This window comes from Prionailurus bengalensis, chromosome E2 (genome assembly GCF_016509475.1).
Source record: "Prionailurus bengalensis isolate Pbe53 chromosome E2, Fcat_Pben_1.1_paternal_pri, whole genome shotgun sequence".
NCBI classification, from domain to species: Eukaryota; Metazoa; Chordata; class Mammalia; order Carnivora; family Felidae; genus Prionailurus; species Prionailurus bengalensis.
In genome coordinates, this window is record NC_057352.1 from 51,069,721 (window position 1) to 51,085,440 (window position 15,720).

The window sequence follows — 15,720 nt, forward strand, 5'->3', positions numbered from 1 at the left end:
GGCATTTCCCTTTATGCGTCTTGACTTTCATAGATGAGCTGCTCAATTAATATTTATAAAACAGATGAATGCTGTTATACCTCTTCATAAACTTTAGAATCATTATGGACATACTTAAAATCTTGTGAAGAACTTTAATTCATTAACTCCATAAATTATCTCGGTTAGAATGCATTTTTAAACCATCTATGAATACCTCATTGAGCTTGAAAATCAAGTCTCCAAGAAAAGAAAAATACAATTAAGGCTTTTTGATTTTTGTCACATAAGACACATGACCTTAATTCTACTTGTAGGTGTTTCATACATTTGATGAAATACTGGCATATTCTTTTGCATTTCGTATCTGTGAGGAAGTTATCATTTTATGTACGAGTCCTATTGATGATTGAACGTTTGTCTTTTCTTTTTATTCTACTCCAGTAATTTTGAGAAAATGTAAAGTTTATGGAACCATGCTTTTGTCTATAATAGTTAACTGGGAGAGCTGTGTTCAGCGATCATCTGAGTCGTATTACTCTCAATATGTCAAAGATTTTAAATGTAAATTATGAGAAAGAGTGGGGGGAGCCTCAGATAAAATATCAAGCTTCCTCTAGGGCGACTGGTTTAGCTTTCATGTTCTTTTGGAAGGAAGCCTATTGATAGTTTAGCTAAATTATGTTCTCTGGAGTCAGCAAAGCCTGGGATTAAATCCTTCCTCTGCCACTTCTTAGCTGTGTGGCTTTAGACACACAACTTCTATAATTTTCATTATCCTCAATTTTAAAGTGGGTGCAAAAATGACTATCTTACAGCATTGATGGAAGTATTACAGCTGTGTAATGCATTTCTCCTGCACCTGACCCTGAGTACAGATTTGCACACTGAAGACCTTTAGACTGATAACACAGAACACGTTTGCTACATATTTCTCCCCTTAGAAGTTAGCCCTGGTGAACCCTTCTCCTGAAATCTCTTCCCTCTCTAAAGTTTTGCAATGATATAGGGAGGGGAAAAGAGCATGGCTTATTCACAAGCCAGAAAATTTTTCATAATCAGCTAAAGACCAAAGCACAAATTGGCTTGGCATGCATTAGAAATGCAGATTCCAGGGCCCCACTTGTAGATTTAGCACATGGGGTTCAGGATCTAGAAATTGCATTTTTAAAATATAATTTATTGTCAAATTGGCTTTCATACAACACCCAGTGCTCCCAACAAGTGCCCTCCTCAATGCCCATCACCCACTTTCCCCTCTCCCCTGCCCCATCCAACCTCAGTTTGTTCTCTGTATTTAAAAGTCTCTTGTGTGGGGCGCCTGGGTGGCGCAGTCGGTTGAGCGTCCGACTTCAGCCAGGTCACGATCTCGCAGTCCGTGAGTTCGAGCCCCGCGTCAGGCTCTGGGCTGATGGCTCCGAGCCTGGAGCCTGTTTCCGATTCTGTGTCTCCCTCTCTCTCTGCCCCTCCCCCATTCATGCTCTGTCCCTCTCTGTCCCCAAAAAATAAATAAACGTTGAAAAAAAAATTAAAAAATTAAAAAAAATAAAAGTCTCTTGTGGTTTGGCTCCCTCCCACTCTGTTTGTAACTTTTTCCCCCTTCCCTTCCCCCATGGTCTTCTGTTAAGTTTCTTAAGATCCACATATGAGTGAAAACATATGATACCATGTGTTTTCACTCATATGTAGAAATTGCATTTTTAAACAGCTCCTCAAGTAATTCTAACAGACACCAAAGTTCAGAATCTATAATAAAAGGAAAGACAGGAGCGCCTGAGTGGCTCAGTTGGTTAAGGTCTGACTTCCGGCTCAGGTCATGATCTCCCAGTTTTGTGGGTTTGAGTGCCTCGTGGGGGCATCAGAGGCTGCACTAATATTACGGAGACTGATTCTGTGTCTTCCTCGCTCTCTGCCCCTCCCCCACTAGCAGTCTTTCTCTCTCAAAAATGAATAAACATGAAAAAAAATTGGGAAAAATGAAGACATAAACATCCACATAATAAAATTATTTTTTTTTAATGAGCAACTTAAATCCATGCGTTCTTTATGAACTTGCGATGGTGTAAAAAAAGTATTCATAGCAAGTTGAAGAATATCTCTTAGGCGAGGGAAGTACATTTGAAACCTGATAGTATGCATAGAACTTTTCATTCATAAGGTAATGTAACATCAGCCACATCCCTAATTGACTACCATTCTGAAAAAGGGGCCCATTAAATACAGAATTCCCAAGCAAAGTCTTTATCTTATGTATTGAAAAAATTTCACCATGAGGAGCAAGACAAGACAAAATTATTGCTCAGTTAACGAATTCTTAATTAATAGCAATGATTCCTGTTCTCTGGCTGACATTGATCCTAGGAAGTTATTTAAGGTACTCAGAGCATTCCAAGATAGTGTTCTGCCTGTTCTGTCACTGAACACACTTCCTCTGTCTGCATCTTCTTTCATTATACTGATTATTATAAAAATAAAAATGTTCATTTAGAAAAAAACCCCAGATGTGACTGGAATGTGCTAAAACCCCCATATCCCCCACCTCACAAGTTCCCTCACCCTTTGTAAGAAAAAGCTGCTTAAAAGTTTGAATGTGCCAAGACATTTTTATTACGTATATAAGCTAAGCACCTTATATTTCTTCTTTATGTTCTGAAAATTTACATAGCTCATAAATCGATCAGGTAAAATGTGAACGATTGCCACGCGTGGACCTCCCCCTTCCATTTACCTGTCTGTTGCCACGGCCACTATGTATCTTTCCTCTTAATCCTTTAAGATGTTGAGAACATCATACTGGCATCTGTCTAAATCTGTGAATGTGCATTAATGTTGAAAAAACATGAGATCTTTTGGAAGGTTATCTAATTCATCATCCAGCTGTTCACCGAAAGAAATCAAAATTGTATTAGCCTGCCAGAGGCAGCCAGGAAAATAGAATCGAAGTGTAAGGGGGTCTGATTAGGATTGAATGTCAGTGGACCAGGGCTTCGACCCGCATTGCCTTTCCCACATTGGCCTGATTTGGGGAGCCTGGAAACACACACGGGGGCACACACACACACACACACACACACACACACACACACCACCAATGCCCAGAGTATGAAATTTTGACCAGTGAGAAGGTTGGAGCTTTCTGGAAGGGTCTGATTACAAAGTTAAAATACCTGTGGAATTAAGCAGTGTTCTCCTGTCTATGTTCTGGGAAATAATAGCTAAGAATGAGGGCCTAATATGTTTAAAACATACCAGAGAAGTATCCCTGTCATGGGAGATACAGTGCACTTTAGCACATTCACAGTTGACATGCTCTTAGAGGTTCTGTAAATAAGACACCTGTTGAATTTTGTTTTGTTTTGAAGCCCAGTCTTTCCCAAACATACGCATCCAACAGGTATCTTATTGTGAACCACCTTGAGCCAAGCCATGTTCTAGGTACTATGGATGGAGGGCACGGAAGGTCTTTGCTTTCATGGAGCTCATTTTCTAGTGGGGTAAGATAAACAAACAATAATCGAACAGAAGAAGACCCCAAATAATGAGTAATATGAAGAAAATAAAATAGGCAATAAGGTGTGGGGTGTGCCAGGTACACTGCCTTTGCAACTGTGATTAGCAAGGGCCTGACTTAAGGGGTAATATTTTGACCAAAGCCTCAAAGGGCAAGAAGAGCTGGTTGTGCCAGAGACCTTGCGGAGAGAACTTACAGAGCAGCAGAGACAGCTGGTGCAGAGGCCCTAAGCAGCCCTGAGCTTGGTTGTTCTAGGGGCTCCAGGGTGGCATAAACCTAATGGAGGGTGTTGTCAAAGAGCGTATGTTTGATAAGGAGATTGGATTTTGTTCTAAGTGGTAAAGAAAGCAGTTGGGGTTACATGGTTTGATTTACCTTTAAAATTAAAACAATTTTTTACATGTTTATTTATTTTTGAGAGAGAGAGAGAGCGTGTGCGCATGCAAGTGGGTGAGGGGCAGAGAGAGAGGGAGACACGGATCTGAAACAGGCTCCAGGCCCCGAGCTGTCAGCACAGAGTCCAACACGGGACTTGAACTCACTAGCCGTGATATCATGACCTGAGCTGAAGTCGGATGGTTAACCGACTGAGCCACCCAGGCACCCACCTTTAAAAATGTTTTTGACTTCTCAGAGAGGAAGAGACTAGGGCTGCATATGGGGTTGGTGCCAGGGAACAGGAGAACAAAAAAGGTGAGGACGAGGTCATTCAGATAATTCTGGTGAGATGATTCTTTGTTGAACTGGGTGGTCATAGCTGAGATGAAGAGAGGTGCCCAGATTTGGGATATAATTTGGAGGTGCCATCACAGAACTGCCTGTGGTGTGTGAGCCTGAGAGCTGGTGTATGGAATATTGGTGGAGTGGGAGCAAGAAGTAGGGAATCTATTGATAAGGGGAGTCAAATCAAATTAATCTGACTACGAAACACTGAGCCTTTAAAAAAAATGTATCAGAAAATATTTTGGCCAAATCATAAGAGGCTCTTAAAAGCTGAGAATAAACTGAGGGTTGATGGGGGGTGGGAGGGAGGGGAAAGTGGGTGATGGGCATTGAGGAGGGCACCTGTTGGGATGAGCACTGGGTGTTGTATGGAAACCAATTTGACAATAAATTTCATATTAAAAAAATATTTTGGTAAATGCTGCTAAAGGGATATTAGTGAAAAGGAAAGAAAAGTAGGTAAATGAGCAGGCTCCCTGTATATAGGTATTCCTAATGTATTTGCCTTTTTTTATGCAGTCTACATGAGGCCAGCCGTATTTGTTGATCCAGTCAGTCATGGTCAACAGACCTACCAAGAGCGTGAATAGATCCCTTATTTTGTTCCTACATTTGCTGATTATTACAGTTGAAAAAAAAATCAAAAGAGGGGAAAAGGAGAAAAAAAAAGAAGGAGGAGGAAGGGAGGATGGGTAGTGGAAGAGGAGAAGAAGAAATAAAAAAATAAATATAAATTATTGAGAACAACTTCCACTTCCCCTAACTTTTTCATATATGAAAGTGTACCATCCGTCATGGAGGAGAAAAGTAAAGTGCTTAGATGTTAGGTGCTCTGGTGTGTGGCTTTTGCAGGTGAACTACGTGGTAGGCAGATGCATCCTGGTTTTGCGGAAGGAGGGTAGCTCTTGGTCTTACCATACAACAGTTTTCCAAATACCAGAGGGTTATTTTCTACCTTTCTGACCTTTCATTTCCTCACCTGCACTTTGTGCCAGCTTAACATCATTCTCAAGGTCTTTCTAGCTTTCAGATTCTAGAGTCTGTAAGTCTAATTATAGGTCTTCCCAATTGTTATTGCTTCTAATTTCCCTTAACAGTTTTTCTTTTTTCATACAGGCACTTTTGTGTTGTTATTTTTTTATTAAATCACTTTGACGTACCGGCAGTGCAGTGCGTGAGGTTGAACAGCCTGTTTTCGGAGTGTAGTTCCTTAGTTCTGAATGGGTGACACTTTTGTTTATGTTACTAAGAGGATAAAATAAAACAATGGAAACAGGTTCCTAACTTTTATCATTCATCAGTGACTAAGCAACTTCTTTGCTGAATCAGATCCTGCTTTTTTAATGCGGGGAGAAGATTTTCTCAAAATTTTTTTGTGCCATTCACAACGTTAATACCTTTTAAGTATAATTTGCACTTTATAGAAACAACGTTTATTGAGGGTATCGTGTTGAAAGCTGGCTTAATGGGGAAGGTGGAATTTCATCTACTCTCAATATAAAGAAAAGCTTGAGCAATCGTGACTTCTGTGTGAAAGAGGGACATTACAATGTAACTGGTAATAATGATTTTCTTGGAGAAGGCAGCCATTTTTATAGTAAAAAAACAAATCAGACATTGCTTGTGGACACTCTAGGTCACAGGGTAAAATGGATATTCTCCAAATGCATTGATTTCTTTCTTTCCCTTTTCTTTTAGGGCTTTTCAGGAAATGCAAATGCAGACAGTGTTGTGTACTATAGACTCCAGCCTTCCATCAAAGCCCGATTTCTGCGCTTCATCCCTTTAGAGTGGAACCCCAGGGGCAGAATTGGAATGCGGATTGAGGTGTTCGGATGTGCATACAGTAAGTGTTTGTTTACCCAACACACTGACGTAGAGATCAAAAGATGTTTTAAGAGCCAACCTGCACACCGAAATTGACTTTATAGCTATGTAAAGAGATCGAAACACAGGAATGATCTTTGTGGAAAGCGTGTGTGTGTGTGTGTGTGTGTGTGTGTGTGTGTGTGTGTTGTGCGCATGAGCCCGTGCATGGCAATATTGACTTCAGTATTTAGTGTTATATTTTAAATCCGAAATGGAAGCGTTTTATAGATAGATCAATCCCTACGGAGATAGGTACACACAGCTCCCTGTTAATGGACATATGTGAATCCATTTATCCAAATCTAATATTATTAACTAGATCCTAACTTGCAAATATTAGAGTTTCCCCCTCCATGGACTGTATCTGATGATGTTTCACTTAGGCACCCTGAATTTCATAAAAGATACAGTGTTCCATTTAGTATAACCAGTCAAACGTTAGGCACCAAAGAATGTTGGTCTCTTTAGCCTAAAAATAATATGCCGTGTAACTCACTTATAAATATGCTGTGCCCTCAACATAAATTCATAGAAAAAGTAAAGACCTCTGCTAAAATATAAAATGTGTTTGAAATACTTTCACATAAAAAATGGTAGAAACCACAGATTTCACTTAGTCTCCTCTTAATGAAGCATTTTATTATATCTTTTTGTGGGGCAGGGGCCTAAGAGTTATTGATAGCCTACCTCAAGCCACACCATCCTGTTAGATGGTCTTTTATTATGGAACAGTGAGTTAGTTAACATGATCTACAATTATCAGATGAGCAGTCTGAGGTTTGGAGAGATTCAGTGATTTGCCCAGTGTCCCACGCCTAGTACACGGAAGAATCCGGAAAAGAGCCTGAGATTGTTCAGTTCCTCTATATCACTATTTAGCTAAAAGCTAAAGCTTTTTAGCCACTAAAGCTTTTGTCACACGTAGTTTATCACTTTTTGATGTAAGTCCAGTTAGGTTCCGGTTCACTTCATTTGCATGCAGGCAAGATAGGTCGTGCACAGGACAGGCGACGTGTTGACGTTGTTGAAACTGTGTCAGACGGACAAACTATGTTGTCCAGACTGCACATCTCCTTGCAGTAGTTAGTGATGTTCCCGGCATCCTTCTGTCCCATCAAAGGTAACTGACTGGCCTTTTGTTCCCATTGGAGGCTACAGAATAGCGATCACAGTGTGAATATCAACAGTAATCATAATCATAGCAATAACACTAATTTTAATAGTACTAAGTCTTTGAAAAATTCTAGAAGTAGCAGTGTTTTCTTGACTGCTTATTACAGCATTACATGAACAGTTTATAATTTTTTAAAAAGTCCAGGTAAATATTATTAGGTTACTATTCCCTTCCCACCTCCCCCCCGCCTTTGCAAAAGGGGAGGTTAAAAGCTCAGGCACTAGGACTTGCTGAAGCCATGCTGATGGGAAGTCACAACGCGGGATTTGCAGCCAGATCTGCTAGGCTCCAGAACCCACGTGCAGGCTTAGGCTCCATCCAGCTGTTGATTCGCAGCGATGAGCCAGGGAAGCATACTTCTTACCATCTACCCACCTACTCTCTTGTCTCCAACAGCTCAGCTTAGCTGTTCCTGTTACATGGTACCTCCTCCTTCGCAATGATCCGTTGGAATAAAATCACCCTTTAAAAAAAGTATCCCACCCCAAATTGCAATTCTGAAACACAGAACTCAGTCCGTCTTATTTGTGTTTGGGTCGTAGAGTATAGCAAAGCCCAGGCTGCACCCTGGATACTTAGCAAAACAGACTTCAGATGCTTTATATTTGTAGTTGCATCTCTACTTAACTCAGAGCGTCCACCTTGCAAAGTATTTATTTATCACAGTATAAAAATAGCTAACAGTTCTTGAGCCCTTACTCTGTGTCAGATACAGTTTTTATAGACGTTCTCATTTCATCCTAAAAATCACCCATTTAACAGAGTCTTAGAAATATCAAACAGGTTCCCCAGTTGTACACCCTTGGTACACATTCAATCTGGGATGTAAATTCAACATTCGTTGAAAAAGGACTACTGACAGTTTTTCCAAAACTAAAGCATCGCTCATCATGTCCCCATGGAAGGAAGGGGCTGCTGAGGAACAGGGTCCTTTGAGTTCTTTGCTGCCATATATGCTTCATGATGACCCAAATCTCCCTCCACTCTCATTGATCTGCAACCCTGTGGAACATTCTTTTTCCTGTGACTTCATTTGCTGTCTCTTGCAGTGAGCACATTGTCCATGCATTTAATCAGCTTCCTGTTTTCATTGACCCGCAGTTGAAGTAACGGTACTGAGAGCCAACAAGATTTGAAATTCAAACATAAACACGTATGGTAAAATGGTATGACAGGACTGAGTGTAAAATGGCTGTTGTATAATTTTGGATAAGAGGAAAAATAATAAACAATGGAAAAGTATTATCATAGATAACGTAAAAGAACCTCAAAATGGGTTGGGTGTGAGTCCCTTCTTGAGTGAATTTGATCAAATATATTTTAATTCTTCAGTTACAGTTATATTATCCACCTGTTAATAGTATCAGCCTCACAGACTATGAATTTACTGAAGCATGATTCTATGTAATTATCATTTATTAAATAGTTAATAGGTATCAGATATTTTCTTTTTAGGCATTTTCTGAGTTACTCCTAATAACACATTCAAATAGGGGCATGAATATTACCACTTTATGCAGGAGTAAGAGGAGAGGAACAGAATTGTCTGCTGCATGAGCCCCGGGCTTGCTCTGAGTTCTGGTACAGAAATAAGTGGGGACCACCAGCCCCCCTTGCCCTCAGAAGGAAGAGCGGCAGGTGCTATCTGCACAAGAACACAGCTCGTAAGATTCTGTGTGCCACTCCCCAGAGTAGCCCAGATCCGAGATCAGTCTGGATTTTCTTCAGATACACAAGGCCATTCTCCTACAATCCCTTTAAAAAAGGACAAGCAGTGTTGGGGAGGGTTCAGGGTCTCTCTCCTAGATCCCAGTCACAGGATTCCTGAACATGCTGGCAATTAAGTGAGCCTCTTGGGAAAGCCCGGAGGCCTGCATGCAACCCACAGCCTTTGTATCCACATCGCTTGCACCAAGTTAATGTGACTTTTTTCTGGGCTTTGCCTGAGCTGCTCACTTAAGAGTGCTATATACCAGGGTGCTTCAAGTCTCCTGACACGGGGGAAAGTGAACTTTAGAGAAATTAAGAACTTTGTCCGCATTACGCAGACTGCCTGTGTGAGATCTAAGATTTAAATTCACATCCATTACTTTCCAAAGCCAGTGCTCTTGACAACTCTATGAATCATACATGTGTTCGCCTTTTAAGTATTTATTGACACTTGCTGAAAGAGAACTCTACTAGGTATTGGGTGTAGGGAGAAATTCTAAAACAATGTAGATTTCTTAATAAATGGGAATTATTATATATAATTGGGGTTTTTTTGTATTCTAATCCTAGGTTTATTCAGTACAGTCCTTTTACTTTATACAACAAAGCGCAAACACAACATTATCTAAAATACTACATAGTTACAAAATGCAAAGCAAAGTTTATAGTACTGACTGTACAATAAAAGCCAAAAAAGCATGTACACGTTGCCAAAGTAATCTACAAGACCACCACCATGAATAACAGCTCCGGCACGGGGATCTGTGATGACCCTTGCTGAGCTGGCTCTCAACTTGCTTGTTAATTTCAGAGAGAGAAAGGGAGAAGTGGGGTGTGGGGGTACGTGCGTGCGTGAGTACTTGTAAAAACAGCGCCATTTGTGGCAACTAACATTTGGTGCTTGACCCCTAGAGGTCAGAAGAGGCAATGTCATAAAAATTACACAAACTCCGTGTAACATATGGTAGCATGAGTGTAGGTTGGGAGGAATAAAATGATTGAGAAATTGAGTGTAAGTGTAAGAACGCTGATAGCAATAGGTTTGAAACTGAAGTGCAGATATTTTCACTTGAGAGGCTGGGAGGACAGTCCAGATAGGGGAAGGGGCGGACCCTTGTCAAACACGGAGACAAGAATTGCTTGGAGGATCGGTTTTTATTGGAGAACAGTCATTCAGGCTGAAAATAAGGGCACACACATGTCAGGAGGCTTCTGGTCTCATGTGTGCAAGTAACAGTAAGGACCAGAGCACCAACAATCAGGAGAGAGGCTTCTCTTGATTCACATCAGACTCAAATATACTGAGGATGTGGATTCAGAGATCTTAGTGATCGCACATGAGGGTCCCTGAGTTATCAGATTTGAACAAGCATCTGGAAAGTGGTGCCATGTGCTGAGAGGGGCAAGGGAGAGTGAATGAGCTCTGAAAGGGCACAGGAGAGAGAATTAATTGCACTGTTGACTTAACTGAATTCAAGCCTGGGGAATTCGGAAGGTTGGAACACGAAACCCTCTGAGCTGAAGATACATAATTGAAAGCTACATAAATATCATTGTTATTAAATCATAACTTTCCACTTGCAGAATTTCTGGTAATAATAACAGTATGAAGTGCTGTGTTTGGACAACTGCTCATGTCTTTGAAAAGGACAAATGCATTTCTATCATCATTAAAGCAGGTCTTTAACGCTGTTTTTCAGGTAGTGTGCATTTTTATGCCACCCCCCTCCTTGTGCCTAATGCATATGTCCGCTGAAGTTCTAGGTAGCCGCTCTGATGAATATTGTAGAGACAGTGGCTATTGTGAGAGCCACACATGATTTTATTAGCCTCTGTCCGGGTGAGTTAGGGCAGTAACTTGTTATGAAGGTACATCAAGTGAATGGAAAATCCATATCAAAGAGCATGTTCTACTTTTATGTCGGAAAACTTGGAAGTTGTTTTCTGAGTAATGAGAGAAGTAGAAGCTAAATTTTATGGGTTCAAAGAGAAAGTATAAATTTCAGATGCCTTGGCCATAGCAGCCGTGAACATGTTTATAGATCTAGACGAGAGAGGTAGGTAAGGAAATAACTCATGGAAGAAAGAACAAGAAGAGAAAACGTTTCGTGGTAAAGGTACGGTCTACGGAATGTCCCAAAGGAAAGTAAACAATGGTAAACAAAGGCAGAGAAAGGAGACAAAACTGAGTGAAAGCAGCTCTGTCTGAGATGTCCTTGGGGAAGTGGCCATTAAGCCACAGGAGATAGTGTTCTTTAATGGTGGACGAATTGCTGTGACAGTTGCCCTCAGTATAAATACGGAGTTCCTTCCCTCTAGTCTTGTGTAAACATCCTCATTTTGCAGTGCGGGATCTTCCTTTCCTCATCCTCAACAGAAGAAGAGCATCCAGCTTCCTGGCCGCACCGAGCACTTTCCATTTCTTCCACACGCCATGATATGATTTTTGTAGACTTGGGATCTTTGCACAGTGCCCAGGGCAATCACCACATGTGGAGCCTTCACTTGTCTACCGAGATGAGTCTTTCATTCAGCACCTTTTCTCAGCATAGAAATCAGTCTCCAGCAGCTTCTCTGACACCTCACTTTTGGGTCAGAGGACATTTCCGCCTGTTCCTGGAACAGCCATTCTGCTCCCCGTCGTACCATGCACACATGGTACTGTATTGTAGTCAGCTATTCCTTCTTTGTCCTGAGTCTTCTGGATAGGTGCGCGAACAAAGGGAGGTAGGGTTGGTGAGCCTCAGGAAGGCTTTTCCCGTCAACCGGGAGGCACGTGCAGGCCGTGAAAGATATGACGTAGAACACGGGAGAACTAAGAAGGTTGGAAGACAACAAACACATAGAAGGATAGAAACTACACAGAATATAGAAAGTGTTGTGTTTATTTGCTTAAATCCAGACCAATTAAGAGAAAATTATGGATTCTGTTTAACAAATGGAAGTAGGTCAACAATTACAAAACTCAGGCCAACTTAATAAAAATATGCTTTTTATCGTTTAAAAAATATTGGAAGTTGGAACTGCTTCTATCAGTAGATTTTAATTTGGAAAACACATTAATAGGAAATGCAAGAAAGTAGCCTGAGAAATGCAGCTACTAACACTAAACCGACTCTTGAGTTTTCTGTCTATTCGGGACCAATCTCTTACACCACATGTCTGGTTAGGGGGAGAAATGAAAGGCAGTAAATGTGTTAGATTTACTCTAAAGAATAGTTATAATTGAACTCAATACATATTTATGAAGCAGCTCCCCCATGTTAACAGCTAAAAACTTGATCCAGGTGAATTACATACAATCCCTGCACTCAGATTGTTTATCAGCTGATACCGTAGCTGAGGAATCCGAGCTTATGCCGGAGTTTGAAAAAGAAGATAGATTCTGGTGGGCCTAAAATCAAAGAGGTTAAATTCTAATTCTTTGAAAAATTGATAGTCTTAAGATTTTAATCTGATGATAAATGGGGTTATATTAAAATGAAAATAAGGTGAGCTATTAGGATACCAGAAAAAAAAGAAGCAGCTATGAAACCCTCTGGGATTATGTCACAAGAACTCAGGGCCTGCTGAGGAGGCCCTCACTGACCAAAAATGGAAATATTGTAGCATCAGTAAGGATAGTAACTACAGTTCCACAACATGTTAAGTATGTTTAAGTGAGTGGGTTCATGACAATACTAAAAAACAAAAATCCAATCGGTTACCTATGAGAGAGATGAAGGAACCAACTCCTTATTTTGAAAACTAGTAAATGAAGGGAAACATCAAGAATTTATCTCACTTTTCCTATGTGATCTGTACTTCAAGGTACAGATCAAATAGAAGTTAACAGGGCATTTCTCTTTAAAGGTCTATTCCAGGTAATAGGTAAAGAGGGAAATAAGCAAATAGAATTAGCATAGTCCCACTTTGCAGCCCTAAATAAATTAATAGACCAAGTCAATGACTATAAAAGTTCACAAACAGATGATTTGCTTTTCAGTACCGGTCACAGAAGAGTCGCTTTTATTGGACTGTCTTGCTACAACTGGAATCACTGGATAGAAAATATACATTAAAAAACCTCCTTCAGGTTTCTGAAGTTCAACTTAAAACAGGATGATATTTGACAAGATTTGATCTTGAGAGAAGGAAAGCAAATTTTGAGAGATCCACGTTTCACTGAATTTTTCCTAAAAATGCATCCCAGTTGCAGGGCATCATAATGCTCAAGCAGAAAAGTAGCCAGATTTTACTGGGCTGTGGAGGCGGGGTCCAGAGTTCAGGGTTGCCAGAGTGGCTAGAAATTTAGGGTAGAATCCGGAAAAGGAGGGGGTCAGAGAGGGAGGGCCTCAACTCCCACATAAAAACTCCCCTTCGGTCCTCGGCTGATCCCTGACCTGCGCATGCCCAAGATGGGGTACCAAGAAGCTCAGGAGAGAGTGGGATGGGAGATCCAAGCGCTGAAGATTTCCACATCTGCCTAATGCTGGAAGGAACACCTTTGGAAAAAAATCAATCCTGCCAATTTACAGGGACTTGTGGGACATGTTGGGCTCTTAACTGAAAAGCCAGAGGGCATTGCTTTAGGAGTAAAGACCAATCTGTGGACCAATTGATATGTCCTGGGGCTAAGGACAAAACCAAAGTAGATCCATCCCAACAAAATCTGGAACCAAACTTTCACAGGGTCAAGGTGATCCATGGACCTCATCCATCTCCTTCCTGCCACCACCATCCCTCCCTCCCCAGGTTTCACCCTCCCACCCTTCCTCACCCCTCCCCAAACTTGTACCCTCCCCTTCCCTGCCTCCTCCTTCTTTCCTGATCCTAGACATTCACAGAGGTGGACATCTACTCAGACTAAGATTCATTTCCCCAAAGATGTCCCCAGTCAAAAACCTCATTCAAATCTCCCTGTTCAAAACTCCCGTGCAACCTGCCCTTTTCCTTCATGCTCCACTTAACAGTTTGTAAATATATCTGTACACGTGGGGTGAGTTGCTTGATGTCTTTCTTTTCCTTCAGACTGAGGGATCCATGAGGACAGAACGTGTTCACTGTTGTAACATCAGCTCCTACTGTAGGAGCTCAGTAACTATTTGCTACATAGAGAATTCAGAAAAACATCCAGTTAGCCATGACAAAAATGGAAAAATGAATAAATGTATAGAAACCACAGATTTATTACTTTCCTACAGTAGCAGTTGATTACATAAGTGTGGGATAAACATGTCGGCTGTCGAATGTTTGTTATTATTAAAGTGATGGTAAGAGCATACCGAATATGTAATAAATTAGGCATTTTGATACTTCCATTTGAAACGCACAGCTTTTTGTGTTGTATGAGAAACTGGAATTTTTCTCCACATATTCCAAATAAGGAAATTGAGAATCCATGTTTATGTGACTTCTGTGGCATTACAAAATTACAAACAAATATTAGAAACAGAAATACAGCTTATGTCCTCCAATGACACACTGAAGTGTCCTCGGTGTAGTAGATGTTACCCATTTCAAATCTATTTAAAATGTTCATTTAGATTGATATTTGGGTGGCAGTGGGCTTGTTTGTTCCTATAACCTCCTGGAGTGTTATCACTGATCTTAATTCAGTCTATTTAAAACCATGATAGTAAAGTCACCTTTTGCCTGTGGTTATATACAGCACTTGATCCTGTACCTTCTTCCTTTTTATTGTATTAATTTGGGTTGTTTTAAACTTAAGAGTGCCTTAAATCATTCTGTGTTCTTTTATGCTACCATGCAAAAATAGTCCAGCCCATTTCCTGTTGATTTCTCAAGTGCTTGGGCTCTCCTCGCCATCTCTTCAAAACCCAATTCAGTAATGCAGATCTCAAGTGCCCATACATCATGCTGTTGCTTTAATATTTCACTATATAATAGTTTAACGGTGACTCAGCCTGATTTATGTTTCTTAGAAGTCAAAATTGGACCTGTGTTTAGAAATTCATAGGTAGTAACTTTCAAATAAAGAAGCAGTATGATCAGTATTGGAGACTGACTTTCTTGTTTAGCCCAGAAGAGTTTGGTCGATTGTTCTTTCTCCACTGAGAGCCCTTTTCTCTGTTTATATTTTTGGGGTGCTTCCCACAGAATTCATAGAAAGCTGTCATGTCTTTTTCAGGAACTCTCTCATGACCTTTAATAAAGGCAGTTTTCTCTTACTCAAGGATTCGTGTTCCAGTTCATGCATTTTCTATTCCAGTTTTTCTCTTTTACATTTCTTAGCCAACTGACCTCATCAGTGATGCAATGATTCATAGTTAATTCACAGAGCCAGTTTCTCTCCAAAACATCTTTCAAGGACAAGCTGCTCCCATGTCCAGTTTTCTTCAAGTACCACCTACGTGTAGATAAACATACTCATTTTCCATGGTCCAATTCAATATGCAACGAAGTTACTCATTTTCAGACAGAAGGTTTCTTTAACCTTCTTGTTCTTCTTGTCAGATAATCCTGATGCTGTCATCTGCTCAGGGGTCCCTCAGGAACCTGTTTTCCTGGGTGTGGCTCTAGGAGCTCCTACGCTGGTGGATATAAAGCAGAACCCAGGATGTTGGATGCTTCTGGAAACCTCACAAGATACTCCTCAGTTGATTCTAGCATGGCTAGACCATGGAGCTCAATTTAAGAAAACATGCTCCTGTATGTTTTTTTTCTTAGCAATCCACTTGGAGTGGTAGGGACGGTGTTGCCTTTTCAAATCGCAACCTCTCACATTTTGTGAAGCCTCAAACTTTGGAGCAGG

The 15,720-nt window shown here is 40.6% G+C and overlaps 1 protein-coding gene across 1 annotated transcript in view; it reads left to right on the top strand.

The window, feature by feature from the left end:
* Nucleotides 1–15,720, top strand: part of CNTNAP4 (contactin associated protein family member 4) — a 253,985-nt gene that overhangs the window by 125,883 nt on the left and 112,382 nt on the right. Inside the window, exon 4 of the mRNA XM_043599720.1 lies at nucleotides 5,912–6,059. Coding sequence (XP_043455655.1) covers nucleotides 5,912–6,059 — 148 coding nt within the window. The remainder of the gene's footprint in view (nucleotides 1–5,911; nucleotides 6,060–15,720) is intronic.